The sequence below is a fragment of the Melanostigma gelatinosum genome, assembly GCF_949748355.1.
Source record: "Melanostigma gelatinosum genome assembly, chromosome: 24".
Lineage (NCBI taxonomy): Eukaryota > Metazoa > Chordata > Actinopteri > Perciformes > Zoarcidae > Melanostigma > Melanostigma gelatinosum.
Window position 1 is genome coordinate 2274998 of NC_136657.1, and position 26995 is coordinate 2301992.

At 41.6% G+C, this 26995-nt stretch overlaps 1 protein-coding gene across 1 annotated transcript in view; it reads right to left on the reverse strand.

Annotated features, from left to right (window-relative positions):
* The window catches only part of LOC306797451 (dystrophin-like), a 218733-nt gene that overhangs the window by 91891 nt on the left and 99847 nt on the right, over positions 1-26995 (reverse strand). Inside the window, 12 exon segments of the mRNA XM_079296817.1 lie at positions 2194-2339; positions 4997-5189; positions 8759-8887; positions 10127-10239; positions 11874-11952; positions 13566-13689; positions 15043-15215; positions 17094-17273; positions 18721-18828; positions 21069-21170; positions 24204-24323; positions 26277-26427. Of these exon segments, the coding sequence (XP_079152943.1) occupies positions 2194-2339; positions 4997-5189; positions 8759-8887; positions 10127-10239; positions 11874-11952; positions 13566-13689; positions 15043-15215; positions 17094-17273; positions 18721-18828; positions 21069-21170; positions 24204-24323; positions 26277-26427 (1618 nt within the window).

Sequence of the window (26995 nt, forward strand, 5' to 3'; positions counted from 1 at the left end):
CTCAGTCTACAAGGCTTGATTACCCTGCTGTGCTACAAGACAAATATCAGGTTTAAAGAGGGTGCACACACACACACACACACACACACACACGACTTAAGTTGTAGATAGAAATCAACACAAAAAAGAACAGAAGTCATTGTATTCTTTGGACTGGATAGACAGATTAACATTGACAAAATGAAAAATGTCTGTGTGTGTGTGTGTGTGGGTGTGTGTGTGTGTGTGTGTGCTCTCTTTATATGCGTACTGACACACACTGCGCTGGGATTTGTGTGTGTGTGAATCTGTAGATAGATATTGTGATAAACAGAGGCACTGATTTGCTCCACTGGGATTTCGTTCGCCCGCCTCTCGCAATTGCAGAGTTGTAGACACACACACACACACACACCAACAGCAGACCAGCTCTCCCTCACACTCCGCATGTTGAGCAGTCTGGCTTCATAGAAATCAGGGATTCTCTCTCCTTGTTTTTAGGTTTCTGACGGTAGAGCTGAGCTTGCTGTTAGATGAAAGAGGATTTGATCAGCATCTTGCTTCTCTAATGAGAGGAATTCACTCTTAAAACAGAATTGAGGGCCAGGACATGATATGGAGATGGATGATTGGAAATTGTAAACCAATATCTATCAATCAACCAACCAACCAGCCGCAACAAATATTGCATTCAAAATATTGTTTTCGCTAGAATTCGATTTTCTTTCAATCGCAAAATGTCGCCTTGCTGACAGAATTGCAACAGATTGCAATATACTAAATCATATATGTATGTACATATATATGTATATATACACACTATAATGTGCCACATAAAAGCAGTTTTCCATTGTTGCTTTACAAGCCTCTCTGCATGTATTCATAGAAGTTGACAATGTAGTATACGAGTGTCCTGAATGATGTTCCTACTCATATTAATATTCTATGTCTTACACTGGTTCTGCATGCTTGTTGATATTCTATTTCTTAGGGTGACTTTGTAACATCTGTCCAGGGACTACAGATGAAAAACAGCCTCTTGGCTAACTCTAACAACTGAATTTGGTCGTGTTGCATAATGACAATAAGTGATCTTTGAATCCTTAAATCTGGTGCATTTACATGAATGTTTCATTAATGTGAACTGTCCCTACCAGATCAATCAATAATACAAACTAAAAGCTTGTTACGTTTACCACAGGGGTTTGGGGATGAGATGTGTGTGCATGAATAAGAGTCTTGGTCAATGGGGCGTGACCTCGGCTTCTTCTCCCTTCCTTATCCTTAAAGAGCAACGGAACAGTACCTTTAAAAGAGTGCTGCTTTGGCAGTTTGGCATCACCAGTGGCCATATAACTTTACTACTCGTAGTAAAAACTGATGACAGTGTTATACAGTCCCACGGCATTGTAGACCCAGCATCATTTTGGCATTTATTGGAATTTGTTAGACCAACCTAACAGCATAATTACCTGTGATTCATACGTGCCGTTATACTTACCTCCAACATTACACGACACAATTCTAGCCCTGACAAGTGAACTTGTTAAGCTTTTGAAGGAAATGTGTACATTAAAAATAAAATAAAACACCAATAAGTACTTCTGGTGCCGACTAGTGGGGGTAACAAGGTTTAATCAACTAGTCGACTAATCGCGTTGTACCTAGTTGTATGTGAGTTGAAGGTTCATCACTTCAATGACCTGAAACAGTTGAAACGAGTTGAAGTGTAAAATCAATGGGGATATTGACTTGTGAGTGAAAGAGTAAGATATGAGCGCAGTTTAAATGTCAACTGAAGTGTAAACACCAGAAGCAGTTGAACTGTCACAAAATGAAAGCAGTTGAAGTGTGAGTTGAAGAGGAAGAGATGATTGCTTCTGAAACGGCAGTTGACGTGTGAGTGGTGCTTGAAATTTCAGATGAAGAGTCAAATCTAAAAGCAGTTGAAGTGTGATTTGGAGAGATGAATGCATTTGAAGTGTCAGTTGATGGGAGAGCATTGAAAGCAGTTAAAATGTCATTTGGAATGTATGAGACGAAAGGAATCGAGGAGCGATTTGATGACGAATGCAGTTGACGCATCGATCGAGATGAAGGCTGTCGATGTGTAAGCACTGAAAGTGGTGAAAGTAGTTGAAGCGTAAGTGAAAGTCGAAGCAATGAAAGCGAGAAAGGTATGAAAGAATTAAAGTGTGGAATCCCTTCCTTTACCTGGTTGTCCTTCTGTCTCTGCTCCATCACAGGATACTCTGTGACCGCCGTAGATGGGACGGCCAGCTTGGCCTCGCACTGTTGCAACCATGCCAACAGTGTCGATATGGTTTCTTTATAGCGAGCCGGCGGCAAACTCTCCAGAACTACAGAGAGACAGAGACGTGTGTCAGAGAGGCCGTCAGTGCAAATATCACCTTTTACTTTAATATCGGAGCAAACGCAGAAATACCAGCCTGAATACATATCTCATCATTACAGATCTTCTATCCTGCAGTGTGAGCAGATGCTGCTGTGCTAGGTGGTTGTGGGAAAGTGTGTCTTTCTGAACTCATTCGTAATTCATTTCAATATTTTTCTCTGTATGACTTTTCGACACTCAAAGAAATAATTGGGCCTATTTTGTCACGTTAAAGTTAAAATATGCTTTTCTGTACAGTTGTAAAGAACCCATTGAGGAACAAAAACCCTCTTTTGCTGCTAAAGTGCTCGATATTGCGTCACCGGTTGACACCCTGCATTCTCTTTGACAGGCTGACGAGCTGGGCTGGAATTTATGGTATTGTCCTGAGCTGGTTCTGTGCTTGTAGATACAATTGCGTCTGTATTTTGGACATGCATTCATGGTCGCCAGATGACAAACCCTACAGACGTTGGTGTTCTCGGCATCCACTTGATGTTGAGCTCAATACTTTGGTTTATGACCAAATATCTTCAAACCTAATGACACATTAGCCTCAGCTGCACTGTGTTTAGTGCGAATTACCAAATGTTAGCATGCTAACAGGCTAAACAAAGATGGCGAACATTTTCAACATTGTACCTGCTCAACATGTTGGCGTGGGTGAGAAGAGTGCAGTGTGTGGCACGATGGGAGACGCTTCCAGAGTGAGTACAAAAGTACCGTTTGTCTGTCAGCTTCTTTCTCACCCTCTCTCAGTGTCAGTGTCAGTTTCTCTCTGTTTGTTTTCTCATTTATTTCCATCATTCTCTTCCTCTTTAATGCAAATAGCTTTCTGCTCTTATTTTGTTTCAGCGACTGTCTGGTTTAGTTGTGTCTCGTCTCGATGGCTGCAGCTTCAGTCTCGTTAAGTCTCGTTGTCATTGTTTTCACAGAGAGCATCTTCATAAACACGGTGAGAGTAGCACTGCAAATTGGACCAAATTGTCCACCTAGAGGGCCAAAGTTTGAGTATGTAAAACGCTTGAAACTTTGCTAAATTGCATGATAGTCGAGGGGAACTGTCAGAGCCATGTAGGTCCTCAGAGAGGGTCTAAGGTCAATCAAAACCTATTTGTGAAAGATGTTGCTTCCCAAAAAGCCCAAACAGCATTTCCCCATCACCAACATAAAAGGATACCTCTCTAAAACCTCTGACAGGACACCTGAGTTTGTAAAACTTTCCCACAGCCTAGAAAGCTATTTTTATGTGTGTCTACCCAATGAAATGTAAGAAGGGATGAATACAAAAGGAATAACTCAAATTGGTACCAGGGGTCCTGTTCTGTCAGAACCGTAATAATGATTCAAATTCAATGTAAGCGGAAACCAGTGACGTTTTTGGTGCTTTTCTGCTCAGCGAGAATTTTTATTGGAATGAATGTCTGTTGTATCCGATACTCAAGATACAGAATGCATTGATAATATAAGGGGGTCATTTTTCTAGGTTCCTTTTATTTCTTTTTGTAATTCTTTACTTTTTGGGCGTGTTGTTTGTTGTTGTAATGCTCATTTTGGCCACAAGAGGCTGAATGTTGCTGAATGTTGGGTGGCTGTTGTTGGTAGGGACATTTGCCACTCTGAATCTGTCTGATGCAGCGTGTGGGCTACAGCGGGCTGTCGAGGCCGACTTTCAGCGGCGGGAATCTGAACACTTGTATACAGCTACAGTTAATGGCATGCATGCTGTTTCAGTGACTTTTTGAAGGTGAACCACACTTCTAGCTTAATGCCGTTTGTTGAGAACTTCAGCATTTTGTTTATGAAGTCTGTCTTTTAATCTTTTATTGAATATCTAATTAAACTCTAATTTCAGTATTAAAGCTGTGAAATCACAGCGCTTGATACTTTAAAAGTTCTCTGACATATTGTTTAAACACATTTGCTTTTGTTTGGAATGGATTGAAGGGTAGTTAAGTTTTATCTGGCAACTGAAATGCCTTGTTTCATAAAATGCTCAGACTTTCACTATTTTTTTTTAGAGAACTTTTACACCCATTTAGATGAATCATCACTTGAATTCATTGTTTAACATCTCGAGGGCAGCCAGTCTGTAAGTCTGCTGTCATTTGTCATCCAACGATGCAGGGATTTGCCTACAAAGATGAAATACTTGGTATTAAACTTAATGTATCAGTGGGTACCTACTGAATACTAATATGATCAATTGTTCCTCCAGGAACGTGCGCTGTATTTGGAAAAACAACAGAAATGTCCTGGATGGAGTCAACTCTCTTGAGTCTGATTTAAAATGATATTGTATTTTAGGTTGTATTTTGTTGCTGTTTTAAAGGCGTTAATGTTCATTTCTTATTGACTTGCCGTGGTTTAATAATATTATTGAGGCATCGGTGCGTCCCAATATATCAGCAGGCAAGTGTATTGTCATAACTGATAAGAATGATGTCCAAAAATAAGACCCATGTTTAAAAAATGAAGAAGAAAAATCCTTAAAATTAGAAGAATGCAGTCCTTTCTCTAACAGACGGTACCACCAACTAATGAAATGAAGCGTGCCTAAACAAAATTAGGGTTCCACAAGGTTTGAGTTTATGCAGTGAATCGGCATCTCTCCTCTCTCACCCATGTGTAGCTGCCGCTCTCTCGCCCTCAGATCCTCCAGGACCTCGTGGTAGTGCTCTTTGAAGGCATCGATGTCGGCGTCCAGGAAGGCTGACGGGGCCTCCTCCCCTTCCTTCTCCTCTTTCAGCTCCTTCAGCTGCTTCTCTAGAAGGTCCACCTGGGGCTGCAGGGAGGCCAGGCGAGCCACCTCCTCCTGCCAGGACAAGGAGAAGGAAAAGGGTCACATCAAGGATGAACCAACACAGCATGACTTTGTTGTTACTATGGACATTTTGGGGAAGAGAAAAAAAAAACCTCCACGGCAATATATCCATACTCGTCCAACAAAAGCTGATCCGTGGAAAGGTTTTGTGTTATCATTTTTAAGCTCCACTCCATTTGCCTTATGCTAAATCAGTTGTATTTTACAGAAGTGTAGAGTCCCAACTGTTAATGAATATGAAGCCAAGCAGTAAATTGGACCAGCTCAGCAAAACCGAAATCTAGCTGTGAAACTTTTCTGCCTTAACTGTACAAAGAGAACAGGAAGAAATCAGCTGATTCAATAACAATAACTACAGTATTTTAGTAGTTGGCTAAGTAGGCTACGTTTGTAACATAGCTAAACTTACGTAGCCTACATCATTTAAATAAATGGCTGAGTATGCTACGTTTGGAACGTAGATTAATTTATGTAACGAAGCTCAACTTACATAGCCTACATAATGGAAGTAAATGGCCAAGTAGGCTACATTTGTACGGTAGCCTAATTTACGTAGCCTACATAATTCATGTCGTTGTCTAAGAAGGCTATATTTGGAACGTAGCTTAGCCTACATAATTGATGTCGTTGTCTAAGAAGGCTACATTTGGAACGTAGCTTAATTTACGTAGCCTACATAATTGAAGTAGTTGGCTAAGTAGTGTGCTAATTAGGTTACGTTAGTTGTAACTTAACTTACTTAGCCTCCGTAATTTAACAGAAGTCAACGTTGACTTTTGGTTTCCTGGGTGAAAGTCCCTTGTTAGCAGCGAGTAATGTTTTCTTGGTAACACTGGCTGGTGTTGCTTAAGTAACTTCCCAAAGACCAACAAAGACAGGTCCGCTGTCATCAGGCTAAACTCTAAGTTTAATCCCGACACTTTTGTGTGTTGTTTTTTCCAACGCTGCTTTAATGTCTGTAGATTAAGAATTTACAGGTGCTGGTAGAATATTATTTTACATATGCTGCTGTATCAGTCTTCTCGTCAAACCCTCAGCAAGAAGGCAAATTTGAGAATCCAAATATTCCAAAATGTCAAACTATTACATTTTTAGCAAGCCTTACGCAGACAGGAGGAAGTACATTTTTTGGGGACTTTTTTCAGCAGCGGATTAATACACATTTGATGGTGTGAGTATTTGTATAGAATGTCAGCAGGCTTATTCTTTAAAGCAGGGATCTCAAACTCAAGGGCGAATCCGGCCCGCCACGTCATTTCATGTGGCCCACGAATCCGCCAGAAAAAAAAGTAAAAGTTAGACTTGATAATAAAAATATCCCCGTAGTCGAAATTATGAGATAGAAAGTAGAAATTATGATAGAAAGTCAGAATTCTGAAATATAAAGTCAGAATTCCAGAATTCTGAGATAGAAAGTCGAAGTTATGAGATAGAAAGTCATAACGATGAGAGACTTAAACACACAGTCATAGAAGCAGCTCTTTGGCTGGTTACTGTACACTTGAAATGGAAATGTATTGTGAGTACGTTGAAGACTACTTTAAACGTGTCTTTAAAACACATGAAATACTTCACGTGGGATTGTGCAAACGCACCCTTGAAAGGATTTTAAGCTTTGAACAAAGTTATTGTAATAACTTGTGTTTGATATTTGTCTTTGATATTTTCTTGAATAGTTTGATCTTTGATAGAGTAATGTGGGTTTCTTAACCCTAAATTAAAAGGATTTAAGTTATAATAACAGAAATGTGCTTAAATATATGTTTACATTTATATAACTGCATGTACAATATGTGAACACTTGAATAAACAGCAATCAAATGCAGAGAGTTGTTTACCAATATGTTAGGAGTAGTTACATTTACACAGTCTTACATTTACAACCGGCCCTTTGAGGGCGACCGTGATGCTGATGTGGCCCGGAGTGAAAATGAGTTTGAGACCCCCAGCAATGAATCAATTTCAACTAATCTTGTTTAAATCACATAAAAAGTGAGAGGGATCAGTCAGGTTGAGTTGCAGGATGTGGCAGGTAGGGCAGGTTAATATTCACTGAACTGTCCTGGGGTGAAGGCTTTGAATGCAGCTCAGTCTTATCCCCCTGTAACAGTGAGTCAGGAAAGACTCTGGCCTAAAGCCAAGAGACTCACTCCTTATTCATGAGTAATGTTAGAGAACACAAGCATTTATAACCTCGACAGAATATATTCTCATAAACTGACAGTTTGCCGTTGGGAAGGTTGTCTTAAGAGTTTCAGCAAATATTAAATTTTTTCGCTGAAATCTTTCCTGTTTAATGTAAAGATAGGAGCTCGGAAAGGATTCATGTGTGGGAGCAAGTTGTGCGTTTTCCATTTGTGTGTATGGAAATGAAAATGTGTTGGCGTGAAATTGTCTGCGGTGAAATTGTCGGTGGTGGAAGCGAGACATACTGTCGAAGAAAACTTTCAGCACGCCATCTCTTTTCATTGGCCTCTCTTTCAGTCTTCCTTCTTCCTAATCTGTCCATTCTTCTTTCTCTATTACTTTAAAAGCTGTCTCCCCTTCTCTTGCGTCTGTGGCATTTACCCTCCCCATACCTCCCCTTCTTATGTCCTCTCTCTCACTTTAATTATGCCTCCCCTCCTCTCATCGCTCCTCGTTTCTTCCCTCCTGTTTGTCACTTCTCTTCTCCTGTTGTTTAGATGTCACTGAAATGAAACCGTGTGTGTGTGTTCAATGCCAGTCAATACTGCTGCACTTTAAGCCGCCCACTCATTGACGAACTAATTTGGTTTAAAGCAAGAGTCCGACAATCCCCCCCCCCCCCCCCCCCCGAATTGCTAAATTGGCACCATTAAACGTATGCAGAATCACCTATTACTCATTCCTTTTTGCAACGTTCAGACAGCTATCACTAGCTTTGATATTGACGAAAACTTTAAATCCTTATTATTCTCAGGCAAGTTCTGCAGTCATAATGGCGTGATCTCCAGAGTCCCAGTGATTTCTTATCGGATTTATAGACTTATATTTGCAACTCGCTACACCGGAAATATTGAGTTTCTTAGTGTAAGTCACAGTGAATCAAAAAATATGTTTGTATTATGAGAACTGACTGAGTTATGACTCCAAGGAGTATGATTTTGACACAGATTTGCCTTTGCACCTCCCCCTTCAACTCCCTTTAAAGTTCACTAAATATTCACACATTGCATCTGGTTTATTCAATCTGCACACCAACAGGAAAGTGTCAATGAAATAATTTAGCTTTAGGTCAATCAATGTTACAATAAATGGCTCTACTTTCTTCGCTATCATCCTTTACTAAGAGGAACATAGAGGAGAAGTTCACTTCATTTAGTCTGTGTTGGAATAAATAAAATGAAAATACTTACAGAAAAGTGCTGTGATAAACAGATGCATGCAAAGAGACAACACACCAAATAAATAAGGACACAGAAGAAATCAAGGCATCGAATAAAAAAAGCTAACAACAATTGGATTTCAACAAAAAAGAGAAAGGCTTTTGTGTGAGCAAAGAATAACGGATCACCCCGGAGACAGTTTGTTTCACTCACCCGGCATCGGTCCAGTTGTACTTTGAGTGGTTCTGGTTCAGAAGCTGGCGGTACCTGGACTTTGAGCCAGTTCTCACTGCAGTCCACAGCCTGCTCACACTGCTCATACAAGCTGTAGAAAGCCAGCACCTGTGAGACACACACATGGTAACACACAGTTAGAATACACAGCGCCTCTGTTTATTTCCCACACAAAGACACAAGCAAACACCAACACAACATCTGTCTTGTTTCAGAAAAACGCTTTCCTAGTTTGCAGTAGAGCTGCACGATGAGTCAAAATGACCAAACCTGTGGGACCCTCACGCTCATATCACATTAGAACTCTAACTCTGCACACGGGCGGCAATTTGTTTTGGTCAAAGTCTATGTGTAAGATATGTTATATGTCCTATTCATTTGGGGTTATTCATATTTTGAGCTTGGAGAAATGATGTCTACAAATAATTTCACAGCCTGCGTTTTTTTTTAATCACCTTTTGTGTCCGTTTCTCAGACTTTGTTCCACAACTTCATATTACACGCTTGCAAAAATATTTCTACAGCAAAAAAAAACATATTACACATGCAAATGATATCTGTGTGCACGCAAACCTTTTCACAATGATTCAAAAATATTATTGACAGTTGCAAAACTTATATTACTCATTCACAGACAATTTGATTTTCACATGCACACAAAGGGTGACGCATAACTGGAGGCTGTGAAATTATTTGTCAACATCATTTCTCCAAGCTCAAAATATGAATAACCCTTATAAGAATTTGCAGAATTGCAGTTTTCGTGAAAGCAGAAGAAATCAAGGAACTAGTATTTTGACAATAACATGCATTGCAAGACATACATTTTCTACATAAATATGAACACTTATGACTGGTTATAAGAGATGAGAGAAAACATTTTTACAGACAATTGTACTTAAACTGTCACTGGGAGTAATTCTACTAAGAGTTGACTCAACCAATTCAACAAAAATGACAAAAAACAATTGGGACTCCACCACTTGTACACGTCAGGATCACTTCACTCGTCATGTTGAGCACTGTGTAGCCTGTGTATATAAAGTACAATGTCTTCTGTGGCTCTTCTGTGGAGATTGACCCAGACTAGGAACTAAAGAGTCAAGATATTCAGTCTCTGCTGCACATATGTTGACAATTTCCTCAACAATATGGAAATGCAACGCTCAACTGATGGACTGCAGCTTTAAAATGTTGTTGTCCAGTCATTTGTCATGACAGTACTGTAAATGTCTCTGCCCAACGACACTTTGACATGTGGACTGAAAGGTGCCGGCGATCGGACCCCCGATGCTCCAATTGGAGGACGACCCGCTCTACCTGTGAGCCACATGTACGTGTGTGTACCTTTGTCTGGTAAGCCAGCCATAACAGCTTGTCTGCCAACAGGGCACAGAATCCCAACCAGCGCTGGTTCAGCTGCTCCGCTGCCTGGGCAATGTCATCAGCACGACTCCCCTCTGTGGGGGGGGGGGGACAGAAAAAGAGAGTGGGCTGTCAAACACACACACACACACACCCACACACACACACACGCAAGGGCACGACTTGTCTCTCTGTAGGACATAAATACACACACACACACAAAATGTGGTGAATGTCATCTGTAGGAGAGGTGAGGTGAGCTATCAATATTCTGCACAAAATGTGAGCTCCAAAAGCTGTGTACACACACACACACACACACACACACACACACACACACACACACACACACACACACACACACACACACACACACACACACACACACACACACACACACACTTATCTCACACTCACCGCCAACATAAAAAAAAAAAAAATGTAAATGGCCAATTTGAGGTCCACGGAAAAGTCCAGTGCCCGGAAAATGAAAACCTCTAAGAGGTTCCAGGAGGGAATAATCAATGCTAAAGTTGTACGAGGATGGATTCACGCTCCTGCTGCTAAAAGGGTAACTTGAAGCCAATCGGCCTGATGATAATTGGACCTGGAAGGTAGCATCGCGGCTCGCATGTCTCCAGATTGCTTCTTCTTCCTGTAACCGTGCCTCCATTAGGTTCCATTTACACGTCAAGCATTTGGTTGATGTTATTTTCTAGCACAGGCTACTATAAATACAGTTGGATAAGCATTAAATGCATCCTCGAAATGAAGGGATCCCACATACACTGCTCTGCTGAAAATGCCCTCCTGTTTGAGTCACTTTTGCTGAAAACCTAATGGTTTGACAATTTGTAAAATATCGTATTTTTTGCCGACAGTTAGACGAGTGGATTGTTACCACCCTCATGTCTGTAGGGCAAACAGCAGCAGATTAGCTTAGCTTAGCATAACAACTGGGAGCAAGGGGGAAAGCATGGCTCTGCTCAAACTAAATTCTGCCTCCCTCTTAAGCGCACTCATTCAAATATTATGCCTCATTTGTTTAATCTGTTTTCCTATGTTTCCAGTCTTTATGCTAAGCTAATCTAGCCTATAGCTGGCTGTAGCTTCGTATGGAATGGACAGATATGAGCAATCCGTTCTCAGTCCCCACACGTAAGATACCGTCAACATACGCAGGAGACCGCTGTTCTTGTCCTGTGTAAAACCAAGCAAATGTTGACTTACTTTACCTTACTTTAGTTACGTAACTTACTGACTTCAATGACATCAGTTACGTAACAAGCGTGGTTATTTTAAGGAAGAAAAAGTTTCTTTTTAAAAACCAAACTACAATCTTTTCCTAAACCAAAAGCACATATATTTTTAAGATATATATATATATATATATATATATATATATATAAACTTACACACACACACACACACAGACTATTCAGTAAGTTGAGCAATATTCTGGCGTGTTCTGTTTGGATGGTGGTTACAGCAGTGACAGTGAAAAGTATTAATTGAGTGATTCTCTGCTTTCGAAAGCCCCAATAATCGCACAAGGACAGAGGAGAGGACGAACGAGGAGAAACATCTCTCTCTTTCTGTCTGGTCCTCTGTCAGTGTTTCTATGGAGACAAGGAGAGAGGCTGGGACAGGTGGAGGCGTTGCCATGGGGACAGACAGGGTGTGTGTGTGTGTGTGCATGTGAATGAGCGAGTGTGAGAGTGCACGTTACCCTGCTCGGCCAGGGTCTGCGCCGTGCGCGTTGCTTCTTGGAGCTTTCGGTACTTCTCCGGCCGCTCTCGTTCTATCGCCTGAGACAGAAAGACAGAGAGGTAGAGAGAGAGAGATTATTATTTATTACAAAGAAAACCAATGTCCAATTCAGCAGACTATTACTTCCACTTCCTGTGGCTTTTCATCAACCTCTGACCTTCTTCAAGCCGCCGATCCTCTGATTGAAGGACGACCCTGCTCTACCACTGAGCCACAGTGTTTTATTCATGGCAGCTCAATATCTTGCTATGCTGATGGAATTAGCTGAATTCATGAAAGCATGAAGAAAAGACTTCCACCATGGAGAAAGGGCGGCATTTGTATTGTTTTGTTTGCTAAGCTAAGCAACAGCTGGCTCTAGCATTTACAGTGGTGTACGGGCACCACTGAGCTACTGTAGAAACATGCTCTGTGAAGAGGACACTCTCTCTATGTAGATATGAAGGGCTCATTCTAAGCCAACAAAAACACGATCATTCTTACTTTCAGCTGATTATACACAAATAGAAACATAGTTATGAATATAAAAGTCTGTTTCAAATATCCTCTCCAATAGAGAGATCCAACAGCTGAAGAGTGTGAATCGGTTGAAATCCTCCAGACTCATTTTGCTTCCTGAAGTAGTAAGTAAGTAAGTAAGTAAGTAAGTTCCGGGAGGAATTTAAAGCTGTTTATTATACGAGCTGCAGCAGAGAGCCGAGCACACAGCAAAAGCTGAAGAGGCAACCGAGATCAAGAGGTGGTTTAGAAGAATCTGCCTACCGGCACCTTAAAATTCGTCAGTTGGCATCTCTTTCCAAAGTGCAGGCATCATTTGTAATGCCAGCAAGTTTTAAAGTGCATATGCGCTTCATACAGCGTTCATGAGGGATTGCAGAGGATTGTTGAACTGATTTATTGTGAATGATTTGTTAGCACATTAATGAATGCTGTCTAACAGTTTGTGTTGTGCCTAATCTACAGCTTTAATTGTTTATCATTGACAACCCATGCAGCGGCGCTTTGTGAGTCATTTGTAAGCTGAATAGAAGTGTTTCTAATTCAGTATGAATGTATTCATATGAGTGAATGCCAGGCTGTTTCTGCTTGCTTCCAGTCTCTATGCTAAGCTAAGCTAACTGCACGCTGGCTCCAGCTTCAAAATCAGCCTACAGATATGAGAGCAGTATAGATCTTCTCATCTTACTCGATGCAAGAAAGCGAATGTGCGTTTTTTCCCAAAATGCTAAGCTACTCCTTCAAGCCACATACGAAGACTTATTTGTTGTGCTACAGCAGGTTGTTAAATCTTTTTTTTACAGACATTATGGACCCTTTGCTGCACCCAATAGCCTACTTCCACTGTGATACAGTGTGGTCCTGTATAATCAAAGTTCAGAACGTGAAGTGAATTACTAACCCAACTGTGTGATGGAACCTTGTTATTTCAGCATCACAGGTCTCAGCAGATTAAGCTGAGATCAACTTAACCATCATAATGTAATGCCTATTCCCAAAACCAAACCGTAAAGCCAAATCTGAAGCCTCCAACAGGCCTTTGAAGAAGTCAGGACCGGTCAAAATGCCCTCACTTTCCAAAACTGTCCTCACTCATAAGTTGGTCCTCTAAAAGATATATGTACAAGTACACACAAACACACCGTGTATTTACCTGTACTTTGTCATACAGCTCCTGAATGCTCCCGTCCTTGCGTGACACAGAGAACTCTGGGCTCTGCAGGATGGCCTCGCCGCGGGTCATGTAGCTGTGGACCTCTGTGAAGTCCACGTCAAACCTGAGGACACGCGCACACGCGCACACACACACACACACACACACACACACACACACACACACACACACACACACACACACACACACACACACACACACACACACACACACGTGCACTTGGCAATATTACCTGATATGCTGATATTGAGCACAAAAGATACTTGCTGCTGCAGTTTTTCAAGATTTCATCCCTCACTGTTCCTATTAACGCTAAATGATTTCATTTGCAGATTGCCTCGTACTTCACTACAGCTGATGACATTCAAAGGAAAAGGAAATTATATTTCAACAAGGGAACTTTAAATTAGTCTAAAACTACACTTTTAAAGTCATCTATGTAATCACTAAAAACTAGCAGTGGTGGAAAAAGCTTTCAGATCCTTTACTTCAATTACTCCAAATACTTAATACTACAATTCCATAAAGTTTGGATCTTTGGAACTTTCCCCATTCATTGTTCATGGAGCGGTTCCGGTGCTTGACGACATTACAAATGTGACTTTTAGCACACGTAGGATTTGGGAGAGAGTTGTTTATGTTCACCAATATGTTTGGACTGTCATAGATATTAGGAATCATTTTCGAAAAATGTGTGTAGTTCCCCTTTAAAGTCAGTCTGAAAGGAGCCGTAGTCCATTTGGATCAAGACCCCAAAACACTTGATCCTACATTTCCCACAATCCAACTCAATGATGGCTTTTTGTTTGGAATGTCGTGCCTGGTAAAAACCAACATCTTTCATTCTGCTTTGTAAGTAAATTCTTGACCTTGAAAGTGACTTTTAACTTCAGCTATCAACGGGGCGACTGTGGCTAAGTGGCGAGCAGGGCCGTCGGTACCGGAAACCTTTCAGGTATTAACCCAAATAACCCAGTACCAAGTAATATGTTCACTTTTCCAGTCAAACAATTGATCCTTTTTATTGCTAGATCTTCAAAAACAGGATATTTGTCAGAGTTACATCTATTAAAGAAAGTTAATGTTAATTTAAAAGAATCATTTAATCTGATGATTCACTTCATTCAAATTGAAATGTGTCCATGGATTATTGTTTTAGGGGCATACAATCTGACAACAGACTTTCCACCACTGCACATGTTTACTTGGTTCACTACAGTATACAAGTATTAAGAGGACTTTCATATCCTACTTCATTACGATTAAAGGCTTCATTTCAAGCTGGCCTCTGTTATCACTGCAGTGTTTCAGCACCTACCTGCTGAGGTAAGGCAGCAGAAACAGGTGCATGTAACTAAACATTTCCCACAAGTTAGAAAAGAAACTTTCTAGTGCTAATAAAACCGTATAATACTAATATTAAAAGTAGACTTCGGTGTTGCAACAGCACGCCCACCTTTTCCTGAGCTCAGAATCCACCACGACTTGTCTCTTCTTCTGTGGTGGCGGGGACTCCCGGGTCTGGCGCACTGCAGTCGACACCTTCTCCCTGGAAATCACCTTGGTGACGGTCGCCGTGACAGAGTGGGTCAGCTCGGACTGCTGGGCCGTGCTGACAGCGGATGAGAGCTGAATGGACGCACACACACACACACACACACACACACACACACAAATACCTTTTGACAAAGTGCACACAACAGCAGGCAGCATCAGTTTACAAGGATCCGTCAACATCCTACTGATCCCAAATCGCCACTTTGACGAACTCTCACATCTGTCTGAGTGCATGCACACACAGAAACACACACACACTCACGCTCACAAAAGTGTCCTTGAGAGGCAATGAGTCAAAGAATAGTTTAATCGATCACACATTATCACAACAAAGATATAAGATAGGATGTGTGTGTGGGGTTTCAACAGTTGTGTGTGTGTATGCATGTGTGTGTGTGTGTGTGTGTGTGTATTCAGACAACTGTGAGACGGTTAAGTGGCGACTTGGGATCTCTGTGACTGACAGATTATGACTTCACAACAGGATGAGTGAGAGTGAACAATGCGTGTCTTTATGTGGCTGTTGCATGTTTAGATGAAGGTATCGATGGTTCTAATTCTGAGCATCGTTCACTGTTTTCTTGTGACTGTGTGTGTGTGTGTGTGTGTGTGTGTGCAGTTTGTTTCAGCAGGGAAGAGCTTAATGACAGTTAAGCAGCGAGTGCCACTACTAGGGTAGCCCAGCTACCATGGAAACTAGTGTGTGTGTGTATGTGTGTGTGTGTGTGTGTACAATTGAAGCGGTGGAGACTGCGTGTGCCTGAAGAGGTCAATCTGCTAATTATCTCACCGATTATAATGGACAAGTAATTGCATAAGAGAGAGAGACAAAGAGGGGGAGAGAGGGAGTGAAAGACAGACGGTGTAAGAGCCACATGATTATTACAGTTCATACGTGTTTATGTATATTTGTTAAATTCTGTCTGTCCCTATTTCTTTAGGGTGAGTATAAAGCTCTACTCCTCGGTTCATACAATTTTAATTAACAGTTATAGGCTGAGCGAGCCCGACCCAGAATGCATCTGTGTATTGTGATGCTGTGATTTTCCACCACTTTTTTAAATGTAATTTCACGACATTTTTATATATTTCAAACGTTTAAAAACAGATGTGTTGAATCACTAACGTCTCTGCCCTTAAATGAGCCTGTCAGGTAGTGTTGCAGAAACAGAGAAATATGAGAAATATGTTCATTATATTAATTAAGAAATTAATATTGTGTGTATTTTGAGTGTATTTTCCGAAAATGTAGTAGTATTACTTGAAGTCGCAGCATTTATCATTATGGTCAAAATTTTTACTTTCAGGTGGTGCTTAAACACGAAGTGTAACGAATGCTTCCTTCAGGAAAAATAACCAAATCTAAGATTAAAATTAAATTGTGCTATTCCACCAAAAACACTTTATTCTAAATGATTCCTTTAAGATGTCTCACGTAGAATAAACCTTTTGCACTAACTAGATCCTGCGAAAAATATTGTCCTCGGGGCAACTGAAGCCATGACTGAGTCGACTGAGAACAACATATACAGTATATGTTTTGTTTGGACCATAATGGGGTTCTGAACGGGTTAAAGAATAATTCAACATTTTGGGGAGTCTCTACGTTTCTGTCAAGAGTTTGATGAGATCTATAGAGTCTTTTAGCTTAACTTAGCATAGCGATTCTAATTAATGTGGATCAGCTAGACCAGGGGTCTTCAATTAAAATTCAACGAGGTCCAGTTGGAGAGAATGTCCTAAGATGAAGAAACAACATACAGTTATGTTGGACAACGTTGCATTGCTCTGCATTTGGTAGGAGCTAACCACCTCCAGCCACTCCGTCAAGCTAGCGCATCTCAAACCAGTGAGTCCAAGTACACAGTGGACACCGATCGTCATACACCAAAACAACCCTTGGCGCATCTTGGTGTACAAAGGTCGTAAAACCGAGCATGTGCGGCGTACCTGGGAGCTGCTCATCTCCAGACTCTGGATCACTCTGTCCCAGCGCTGGGCAAAGCTGTCCAGTCTGGCCTCCAGTTTGCTGGCCACCTCTTTGTTCTTGACGCTAGACAGCAGGTCCTGACTAATGGAGCACAGCTTGTCCATGGTGGGACGCTTCACCTCCAGGTCCGCCTTCACCGCCTGGTGGAACATACACACAAACAACAAAGGATGGGGATTTAATTAAAACCTCTTAAGCACGACGCCCCCGAATTTGGGGGCTCTGGGGGGGAGGGGGGCTCATAAGTAGCGTCCAGAAATTGCTCATTTTGATAGCCAGAATTTTACATGTGTATATTTCATTTACCGGACATATGGGCAACGTATGGGCAACACTATCATAGAAGTCACTTTTTACACACTCCAAACACAACTATATACTACTAGCATCTAGAAAATGTGTGATAAAAGGACGAAATCCTGGCCAGAAATCTGCGTTATGTGTGCTTTAAATCCATATTTGCACCACGTAGCTCGCAGCTAGCGGGCTAATCCGCACATCGATTAGCATTAGCATGCGACACAGAAATCATAAATACGTTCGGTTTTTCTCTCCGTTGAACCAGTATAAAGCTGTGAGTACAAGGGTACCATGGCGCTGGTCTTCAGCCGAAAAAATCCTTGGTTGTTTGTGACGTTTTATGAAATATTAGTCCAAAAACATCAAAAATTATCCGTTTTAGCAGTACCGTCATGGACGCCAAGTGCTTCCTGTTTACAGCCGAGCTGTTTCCTGTGGAAGGGGGGTCAACCCACCTCGGGCCAGGGGTCAGACTTTCGGCCAATAGAATTTTACGCTCGGGGATATGCGGCACTTCTTGCAACGTTACTCGCTGAAACTTCTGTCAATCAACACCCGCTTCTACACCCGCCTCCCTGAGACTCTGATGCGTCGAATGCGGGCTCACTGACAATGATAGGCTGAGCTACAGCCCCATAGACACACATGAACTGAAGATGACAGCCAGAAAATGATTCCTAACAGCTGTATTTGGATGTATTGAATAATATGAGTGATAAAAAAAAAGTTAATATATAGCTATATAGTATATAAAAGTACAATGTAAGAGCTGCAACAGCTGGTTCGAAAATGATGACCCGCGTGACCTCTCTGTACTAAAGCCTCTTATTCTTCACTTTATCCCACTTTAACCTTTATTCAGCAACTACTGATCAGTTGTGCTATGATTTGGGAGAGTTTTTAGGGAGCTGCTGCATTATTTCAAAAACACAATATCAATAAAAGTGCTTTTTTTTCAGGCGAACCTGAATATTTTCAATTTGAGCTGTGTAATGTCTTCATTTATGATATTAACCAGCAACATATACACAATATTTCCCACTGAACAATCTCCCCAGTGTTGTGATCTGATTATAGCCTCACAAATTATTAAAATAGACCTTGTAGTTACAGAACTGTGGTCTCCTTAGTATGGGTATGCTATTTTCGAGCAGAGGCCTACAAATAGGGCTCGGGTTTAAGAGGCTCTCCTGGTTTTTGCACAGGACTTGTCCCAAAGTTACTTTACGTATAGTCCTCCTTTTTGCTAAATGAAAGGGATAGTAGATCTGCTACAGGAAGACTCACAGCAAGACGGCGGAGGCAGGTCACCATCTCCGCCTGGTCCTTCAGGTTGGAAGTCTTGATGGAGCGAACCAGCTCCTCCTTCTGAGTCAGCCAGGAGTCAAATAGACACTGTGGGGAGAGGAGAGGAGTGAAAAAAACGACTCTTTCTGTCCTTTGATTTGGGGCATAAAAGTTAACAAGGCAGAACTTAATAGTTCTCTATTTGAGCCCTGGAAATCACCTTCACCACTTCAGTAGAAGAGAGAGGAGAGGAGGATAAAGAAGCACGGAGGAACGGAAGATGATAGGAGAGAGAAGGAAGGTACAAGAGAAGAGGAGGATTAAGAAGCACCTAGAAGGGGAAAGAGAGCAAGAGGAAGTGAGGAAAGAGGACTGTGGGTACATCCCAAGTCTAGAGTTTAATCTGTAATCTTTCTTCCGTCTGGTATGAAACTCCAGTGATATTTAGACAAATCTGATCAGTCTGATCAGATTCAATCACAATCACATAACTGATGAACAATGAGGGGGCGTGTCGGCCGTTAAAACACTTCCTGGAAGGCTGTTCTCGTGTGAATAGACGGATGGATGGAGGGAAGGAAGAACGAATGGATAGATGGATGGATGGAAGGAAGGAAGGAAGGATGGATGGATGGATGAATGGATGGAAGGAAGAACGAATGGATGGATGGATGGAGGGAAGGAAGAACGAATGGATAGATGGATGGATGGAAGGAAGGAAGGAAGGATGGATGGAAGGATGAATGGATGGAAGGAAGGAAGGATGGAAGGACAAATGGATGCATGGATGATAGATGGATGGATGGAAGGCAGAGAGGAAACAGAAGGAGAATGAGTACACAGGAAAAGAGCTCGTGACTGCTGCATCTTCCTCAGGCGTGTTGTCTGTGACAGCATCTCTCCCTCGGTCCAGGGTTACAAGGTGGATGCTTCTGTTATCTGCACATGGACAGTTCATTTGCAACTGGAGCCCGGGGCGATAATAGTTGAACAAGCATTTAGCCAAGTAATGAAAGAAAATTGAATTTAATGCATTTCCTGATGTTTCTGAATCATGAATCTAATTGAATTAGGTTTTTATGGATGTCTCGAAGCCATTGCAGCCAATTATACCTCATAATAAAACACAGTGGAGAGTTTATTTCATGATGAATCTATACTTATCCGTGTAACTGAGTAATCAAATGGGCTCAAGATGGCCCTAAACACGAAATTACAAATATATATATATATATATATATGCATATGTCACTTTTAATCTGTAAAACACAAAAACTGAATCATCTAGATTTTATTATGGTGTCATTGAACAAAAATATCAGGAACAATTTCTTAAAATTAGTTTTAATCAAGGAATATTGATAATACAATTAATTGAGTTAATTTCTATTGCAGCACCAATGTTAGAGCATTAAAATGTCACAGGAAACAAAGGTGACTGCGACCCGGAGGGCGACAAAGCAGATCTAATTTTGGGCTTTTGATTCAGGCGGATTACTGAATCGTGTTTAACACCATGTTGTGATTTCAACTTCCTCAAATATTAATCACAGAACACGAGCAGACCAGCTATCGGGACACGTTTAATTTCCTTTAAAACGTCTGCGGTGGCTAAAAATATCGACTGCAAAGAAGCTGACGAAGGGAGGAGAAAATACTGACATTCCAAAGAGCAATCAAATTAATAATTCTGATCAAAATACGTATGTATGCTGTGGATATGTCCTAGCTTGTTTTAGAATGATGGAATACAATGTTTTGTGGAAAAAGATTTGTGCATATTTTTGCTGCTTTGTTGCCATCGCAGGTAAAAAAAATAGATGTGCTGTTTGTTTAAGGGACGGGACGGTCGGTCCACCACTTGACCCCCCCGACTATTCCCTCCAGCGTCATCAGGTCAACCTGACCATAATATCGCGGTGCTCCAAGAAAATGTTTTTGTTCACCCTGTAGTTGGTAGCAGCTGTAAATAGAGTCACAGATTAGCATTGAAACATGCTGATGTTCAGCAGGTACATCTGTTACCATATTTGTCATCTTAGTTTAGCGTGTTAGCATGCATAGCTTTGCTTGTGTAGCTGAAAGACGTATTCTAAAGTTTAGCTCAAGTTAATATGACACTTCCACAATCGGAGTCGGACAGATCAAGTGGCGTCTACGAGTTCCTTCCATGTTGTCACCATCCTTCCATGAATATGAAGTCGCTTTCAGCTTCAAATGACTCTTAAAGCCTGCGGAGTGTGGGAGTAGACACGATCCGGATGATCTAATCTCATTACACATGCAGCTGCTGTGATCCTGCCTTCAGCGCCTCACACACACACACACACACACACACACACTCTTACCTGTTCATTAGTGAAGTGCTGCCATTTCAGTAAAATCTCCTGAAGCAGAATCCAGTGTTCTTCTGTCCATCTACAAATGGCTGCCCAGCGGTCACCGAGCACCTGCACACACACACACAAACATATATCTATAAATATTGTATTAATGTCTATATTACCACAAAAAATCCCTTTGAATTATTTACCCTGCTGGACTGAAACATTGTCATCATGTTGCCTCAAAGGCCGACGGATTCACATCTTCACTTGCCAGTTAAAAACGTTTTTTTGTAGCTGCCAAAAATGCAGTTTGATTGTCGTTCCTCTCCCTCCCTGAGGGACGCAGGACAGAATATCTCTTCATCCTGTCCATTGACAGTATTAGTCACAGGTAAAAAATGATGACCAATCAAATAAAGGACACATAACTGGATTTTAGATCACTTTTTATTCATCACTATACATAGTCTTTTTCCCATTTTTTCTTATTTTATTTTATTTCTTTTATTATTATTATTTTATTTTTTTCAATGTCTGCCAATTGTATTGCATGTCTTGAACTGCACTGTAAAACATATGGCCAACGTTTGGGGATAGCTGTGCATACACTACATTATGTATTTCTACCAGCCTGTGTTGTCACCAAAATATCACAAAGAAGCAAAGAAGTACCTCATGGTAAAATCAAACATAACTGATTCATCAATGCTGAATTTAATGCACCGAAATATTTCATTTTGGTAAAAAAAAAAAAAAAAAGTAGTTTAAAGATGTACAGAATATCACTCCAACTTTTTTCAGTTTGAGCTGTGAGCTGTAATAAGTTTCCTGACTCCATTGTGTCGGCGTATTGGCGGCAGGTTGGAGCGACGCTCTTCTGTTCCGTTTAACTGGCGTAGACAAAGCCCACAGTGTGGCCACGTAACAAAGTCATCAGGGTGACAGAGAGAGGGGAGAGGGAGGTGAGGGAGGAGAGGAAATGAAAAGACAATGAGATGCAAAAAAAAAATAAAAAAGTGAGGGACAAGCGAGCTGGTGAAGACAGACTCGGAGAGAGAGAGAGAGAGAGAGAGAGAGAGAGAGAGAGAGAGAGAGAGAGAGAGAGAGAGAGAGAGAGAGAGAGAGAGGCCCAGCAGGTTCATCTTAAAATGAATTGCCTGTAATTAATCAAGTGACAGTTCAACAGCGGGGAGAAACCAGGGAAGGCACCTTCCATTTACATTTTTACATTTCGACACACACTGTTCTCTCTTCTGTTCATCTCTCTTATCTTGTATTGAGTAAAGAGCCGCATTGCAGGAAACAACGCTTGCAAACTTCCAGAACAATCTAAAATTGCACTTGCTTTCTATTGATCTGTGTTCTGCATTGTAAATGCTTAATGTGACACATCACAGCAGCATTGTGTTTTTGATATACTGGTGCAAATTACATTTTTCTTTCCTTTGGTTTCTGGCTTAAGTTTCTCATTTTCACCAAATCGGCTTTTGGTGCAGAGCAACTTCCTTTGATTCTAATCCCTTCAACCCTTTTCTCCCAAAGGCAGAGCTTCATTCGTACCCAATTATACGCGTTTCTTCATATCCTCTTCATGTGTGTGGCCAGCGACAACCAAATCTACCTCAGCTCGCTCACTCGCACTTACTCCAAATATAATAAATTAAACTTCCAGAGACAAAATCACCATATCTCCCCCTTTTCTTCCCACGTAAACTTCCAATTTTTCCACTAAGGCAGCCCTCCATCACATTTTATATCAAATGCAGCTAAAAAGCTACATTTCACAGTGATTTAATGGCATCTGTCTGGAGAATTAGCACCGCACACAATTTAATATTTCTAGTATTCACAAAACAGTGGTGGATGGAAAGACACATTAATCCCTTTTTCTTTTGGAGATGTTCTGGAAATCCGGTTGCACTACATCGACAGTAGCAAGTCCTAGGACTCACACAGGCTCCGCCCTCTACTGGACTCCATGGGTAACACTCTACTCCAATCAGGAGTGCACGGCCGCCCACCGAACATTTGCATAGGCGGAGCTGGCCAATCAGGACATGCTTACACAAATCGGTGCGACCCCCGCTGTATATAAGGCAGCACGCTTTGCTGCTTGACGTCCCGCACCGTCTTCAGCGAGCGGCAGGGCAACCTTGGTAGAAGGCTCTGCCTTTGCTTATAGAACTAGGGTTACAGTATCGTAACCTCCATTCTAACTCACACAGGTTGCGCCCTCTACTGGACTCTATGGAGCCTGATGAATACACGCCCAGTAAATACCCCACTTGGGAATCTTTACGCTTTTACGTGTCAATAAAAAGGCGATCGCCAACAAGTGGGCAACAAGGTTCGGGACTTAGGAAGGGTCAGTAAAGTTTTCTGAAGATCTTTAAGAAGGAAAAACCTTACTGTAACATCCACAACCAGCTCTACTACAACTTACCAAACCAAACCCCGAATGCAACAATTATTTATTGAGCCAAAAAGCAGACCTCAGAGGTCAGAATTGGAGCACTGCAGCTCGTCAGGAAGTGCTTCAGTGGTACAGATGCTGTTCTATTTCTTCTTGTATCAACAGCTTGGCCGATCAATTTCAGAGTGAGATACCTTCCAGAACCTGAATCCTGGACAAAGGCAAGCAATAGTGTGACGGTGGTCAACATGGAGCTACAAGCTGCACTTAAGGCTGGAGCATTAGAAAGAAATGGAAATTAGCGGGCGCAGATTTAATAGCTTTCAGCTTGATTGTTTCAGCCTATGGAAGTTAACAAGGGGAACAAAGGCCCATACATCAGACGCTAAGACAAGCGTGGAGGATTAGCCGCACAAACGGGCAGCAAAGTCTGCCTCCTGTTCTGGACTCTTATAGAGTAAACAAAATCAGCAGAAAGCTGCAACACGAGACAGCAAAAGCACATCTCCCAGGCAAGGTCCAATTACTGCGCAACACCAAAGACAAAACTATCTCCTGTTCAATCTATTGTCCCAGAGTAACAACAACCTGAGTGCGCTGAGCCCACTGAGAGAGGCAGCGAGAGAGAGAGAATTGTTTTTGAAAGAAGAGGTGACTATCAGCCCATAAGGTATGCGCCTTCCTACGAAATGTCAGCGTGTTCAACACAGCTTTTCGTTTTCGGTGACAATGTGAGTCTTTACCTGAAGTTTGCTCTCCAAAGCCGCAGTGGCGCTGTCTCCACTGGTCTCGTCCACCACCACCACCATGTGGGTCAGAGAGTTCACCCTCACCTGCTCCAGCTCCAGGTCCTCCTGCAGGAGCTGCGATGCAAAGGGAGTGAAAAGAGGAGATGGCACGCGTCGTATCGTTGGGGTACAACACATGCACAGTAGAAATCTGGTCGAAGCGCAACCAAAGAGTACCAGAAAACCCGGTCTCAATCCCATCTCGTAAATAATACCGTCGGTTGCACAGTGCCTCCTGGCATCCGATACTGCCAATTCAGTTACCGGTACACTGGACATGTCGACTTCTTTCAATGCTTCAACTTAAAGTCATTTCACACCGAGCACAAATTGTGGTATAAAATGTATAAAATCTGATTTTGTGGGCTCTTGTGAATGCTTGCACACCCCTGCAAGAAAAACATTTTGGACGGAACTTGATTTCAGCTGATTTTGGCCTTCGCAAACATTAGTTTGACCAATGAAATTTTTCCGGTCCAACCAATGTCATACCTCGAGGTCATGGCTAGCTTGCTAACCCTAGCCACAACAGATAGCCTTTATTGTCAAATTTCAGGTCAGAGTTTATGTATTGTGGAGATAGCATGAACCCCTTTTCTCATTCTCATTTGCGTTTTAATTGGCACCGTAACTTCTTTCAGTATTCCAATTGAGATGTTTTAACAGCACATTTTAAGCACCACTTATCTGACATTTCTTCAGAAAATGTATTCCTTCCTAAGTGTTAATGAATGGATTGTTTAGTCTAGCTTCCAGCAGAGACTACCAAATCCCGACCACAAATGTAAAAGTTAAATTTCTCCATGTTGTCTGAACCCCCCACTGCTGCTAAGAGGATTACTTTTTCAAAGCCTCCATTTCCTCAAAAATGATTTCTCCATTGGTTGCAATCACAGTAAGGGAAATTGGTTGCAGAAACAACACACACAGTAGATAGTAACTGAGTCTACTCTGTTTGTTTCTGTGACTAACCTATGATTTCAGCAGCAGATTGTGTTTGGTGTCTGTCCGTGCTCTTGGGGTATGGGGTTCAGCAAAGCGTGATTGGTGGTAATTTAACCAATCAGAGCCCATTTTCCTTTTGCCGCTTTTGAAGTTGCAGAAAAGCCAAAACCAATACATAACTGAACCCACTGTAAACACATCCCAATCCTCAAGTGGCTTTAATTTGATCACATTCTATGTGGTGGGGTTTGCTATACAGATGTTCAAACTGTCATTTCAGAGCCTCTTAAGGACTTATGGTCAATGTTAAGATTTTAAGTTTACCCACGTCCTTGAAAACAGGTGCTTTCCATATGCATAACACTGGTTATATCAATAATATTAAAATATATTTTTGTATGATACACATTGGAACAAGTGCAAGGTGCTTCAAAAGCATTAAAATGTTACAATATACATAATAGGGACATACGATCATGAAATAAAGTCTGATTCAAACATACTGTTGTAACGTTTGTCTATGTAGCCATACATTATCTTGGATAATATACCTTTGAACTCTCAGTTGAAACATTTGAAATGCTGAACGAAGTTGAAGGCAGTTAAATCTGTGCAATTTGCAAATTGCAAATTGAAAATCTGTGGAAGCGACGACAGTAAGTGGTTTATGTTCAGCTGACGTTAGTTCACTTTTAACGTCGCCTTAGGAAAGCAGCAAGACACATCTGAAAGAAATGTGGCCTCAATTACTGTTGTACGTTGAGGTTCAGCTCGCGTCCTTTTGTTGTTAGAGGAGGAATGCAGAGGCTAAGGACGAGTGATTCGAGAGTTGCCTGGTAACAGTTGTTGCTGTCTGATCAGGGACTCACGAGAAAGGGTTTTATGTTCTCAGCAATGCTTTTTTCACCAAGGTCAAATGTTCAAACTATGTTTCCCTGGGCTTCGTCACCAACCTACAGCTTATAGCTTACTGATGTACTCCTGAGGCTTGGCAAACAGTCCATGAACAAGATCATTTGAGCTTGATAGCAACACGTAAACATTGATTACTTAAGCCACGTTGGAAAACCAGGTGCTGCCCACCTTGTGCTCTTCCACTTGGTGCTTGACATCCTCCAGGTCAGGACCCAGCGGTTGAGCTCCCATCCTCTTAATCCGCGCCTCCGTCAAATCCAGCCAGTCCGTGAGCTGCTTCAACTGCTGGTGCTGCAGGTCCATCAGGACCTCGTGGAGTCTGGGGGGGTGAGACGCAGTTCAGTGAGCTGTCAATCACACGCTGACGCCCCAAGCAGTGATTACTGCTGATCTAATTGGTAGAAATGGTAAAAGCCACCTATCCGGTTCTTATACACCCGCTGCTTGATAACAGACCCTTGCTGTATTTGTCTCAGTAGTATTTGGTAGTCCAGACCATGTCCGCACAGCTTTGTGCTTGAATCAACAATATTATCAAAGAAGATAGCTGAAGAGTTAATTAAATTTGGCTTGGTGTCAGTTATCATTGGATTCACCATAATTAGAAAGGCCGCTGTTCTTTGTATCCATGAATGCTGGCTGCTATGGGGATCCCCATTGTGTAAAAATAGATGACACTTCATCCATAACCAGGAATGAAGATTGAAAAAAAGCATGCGAAACCATTTGTGAGTGTGTATTGACATTTCTCAACGGGGCGAATACATTCTGTCACGCTTCTCCCAAAGTTCTGAGATCTTTTTCCCTGTCTCCTGAGTTATGTTTCCAAAATCTGTCTTCGACCGTTGACTCTTTTACTTCATCATATATTTGGAAAACTAAAGCTC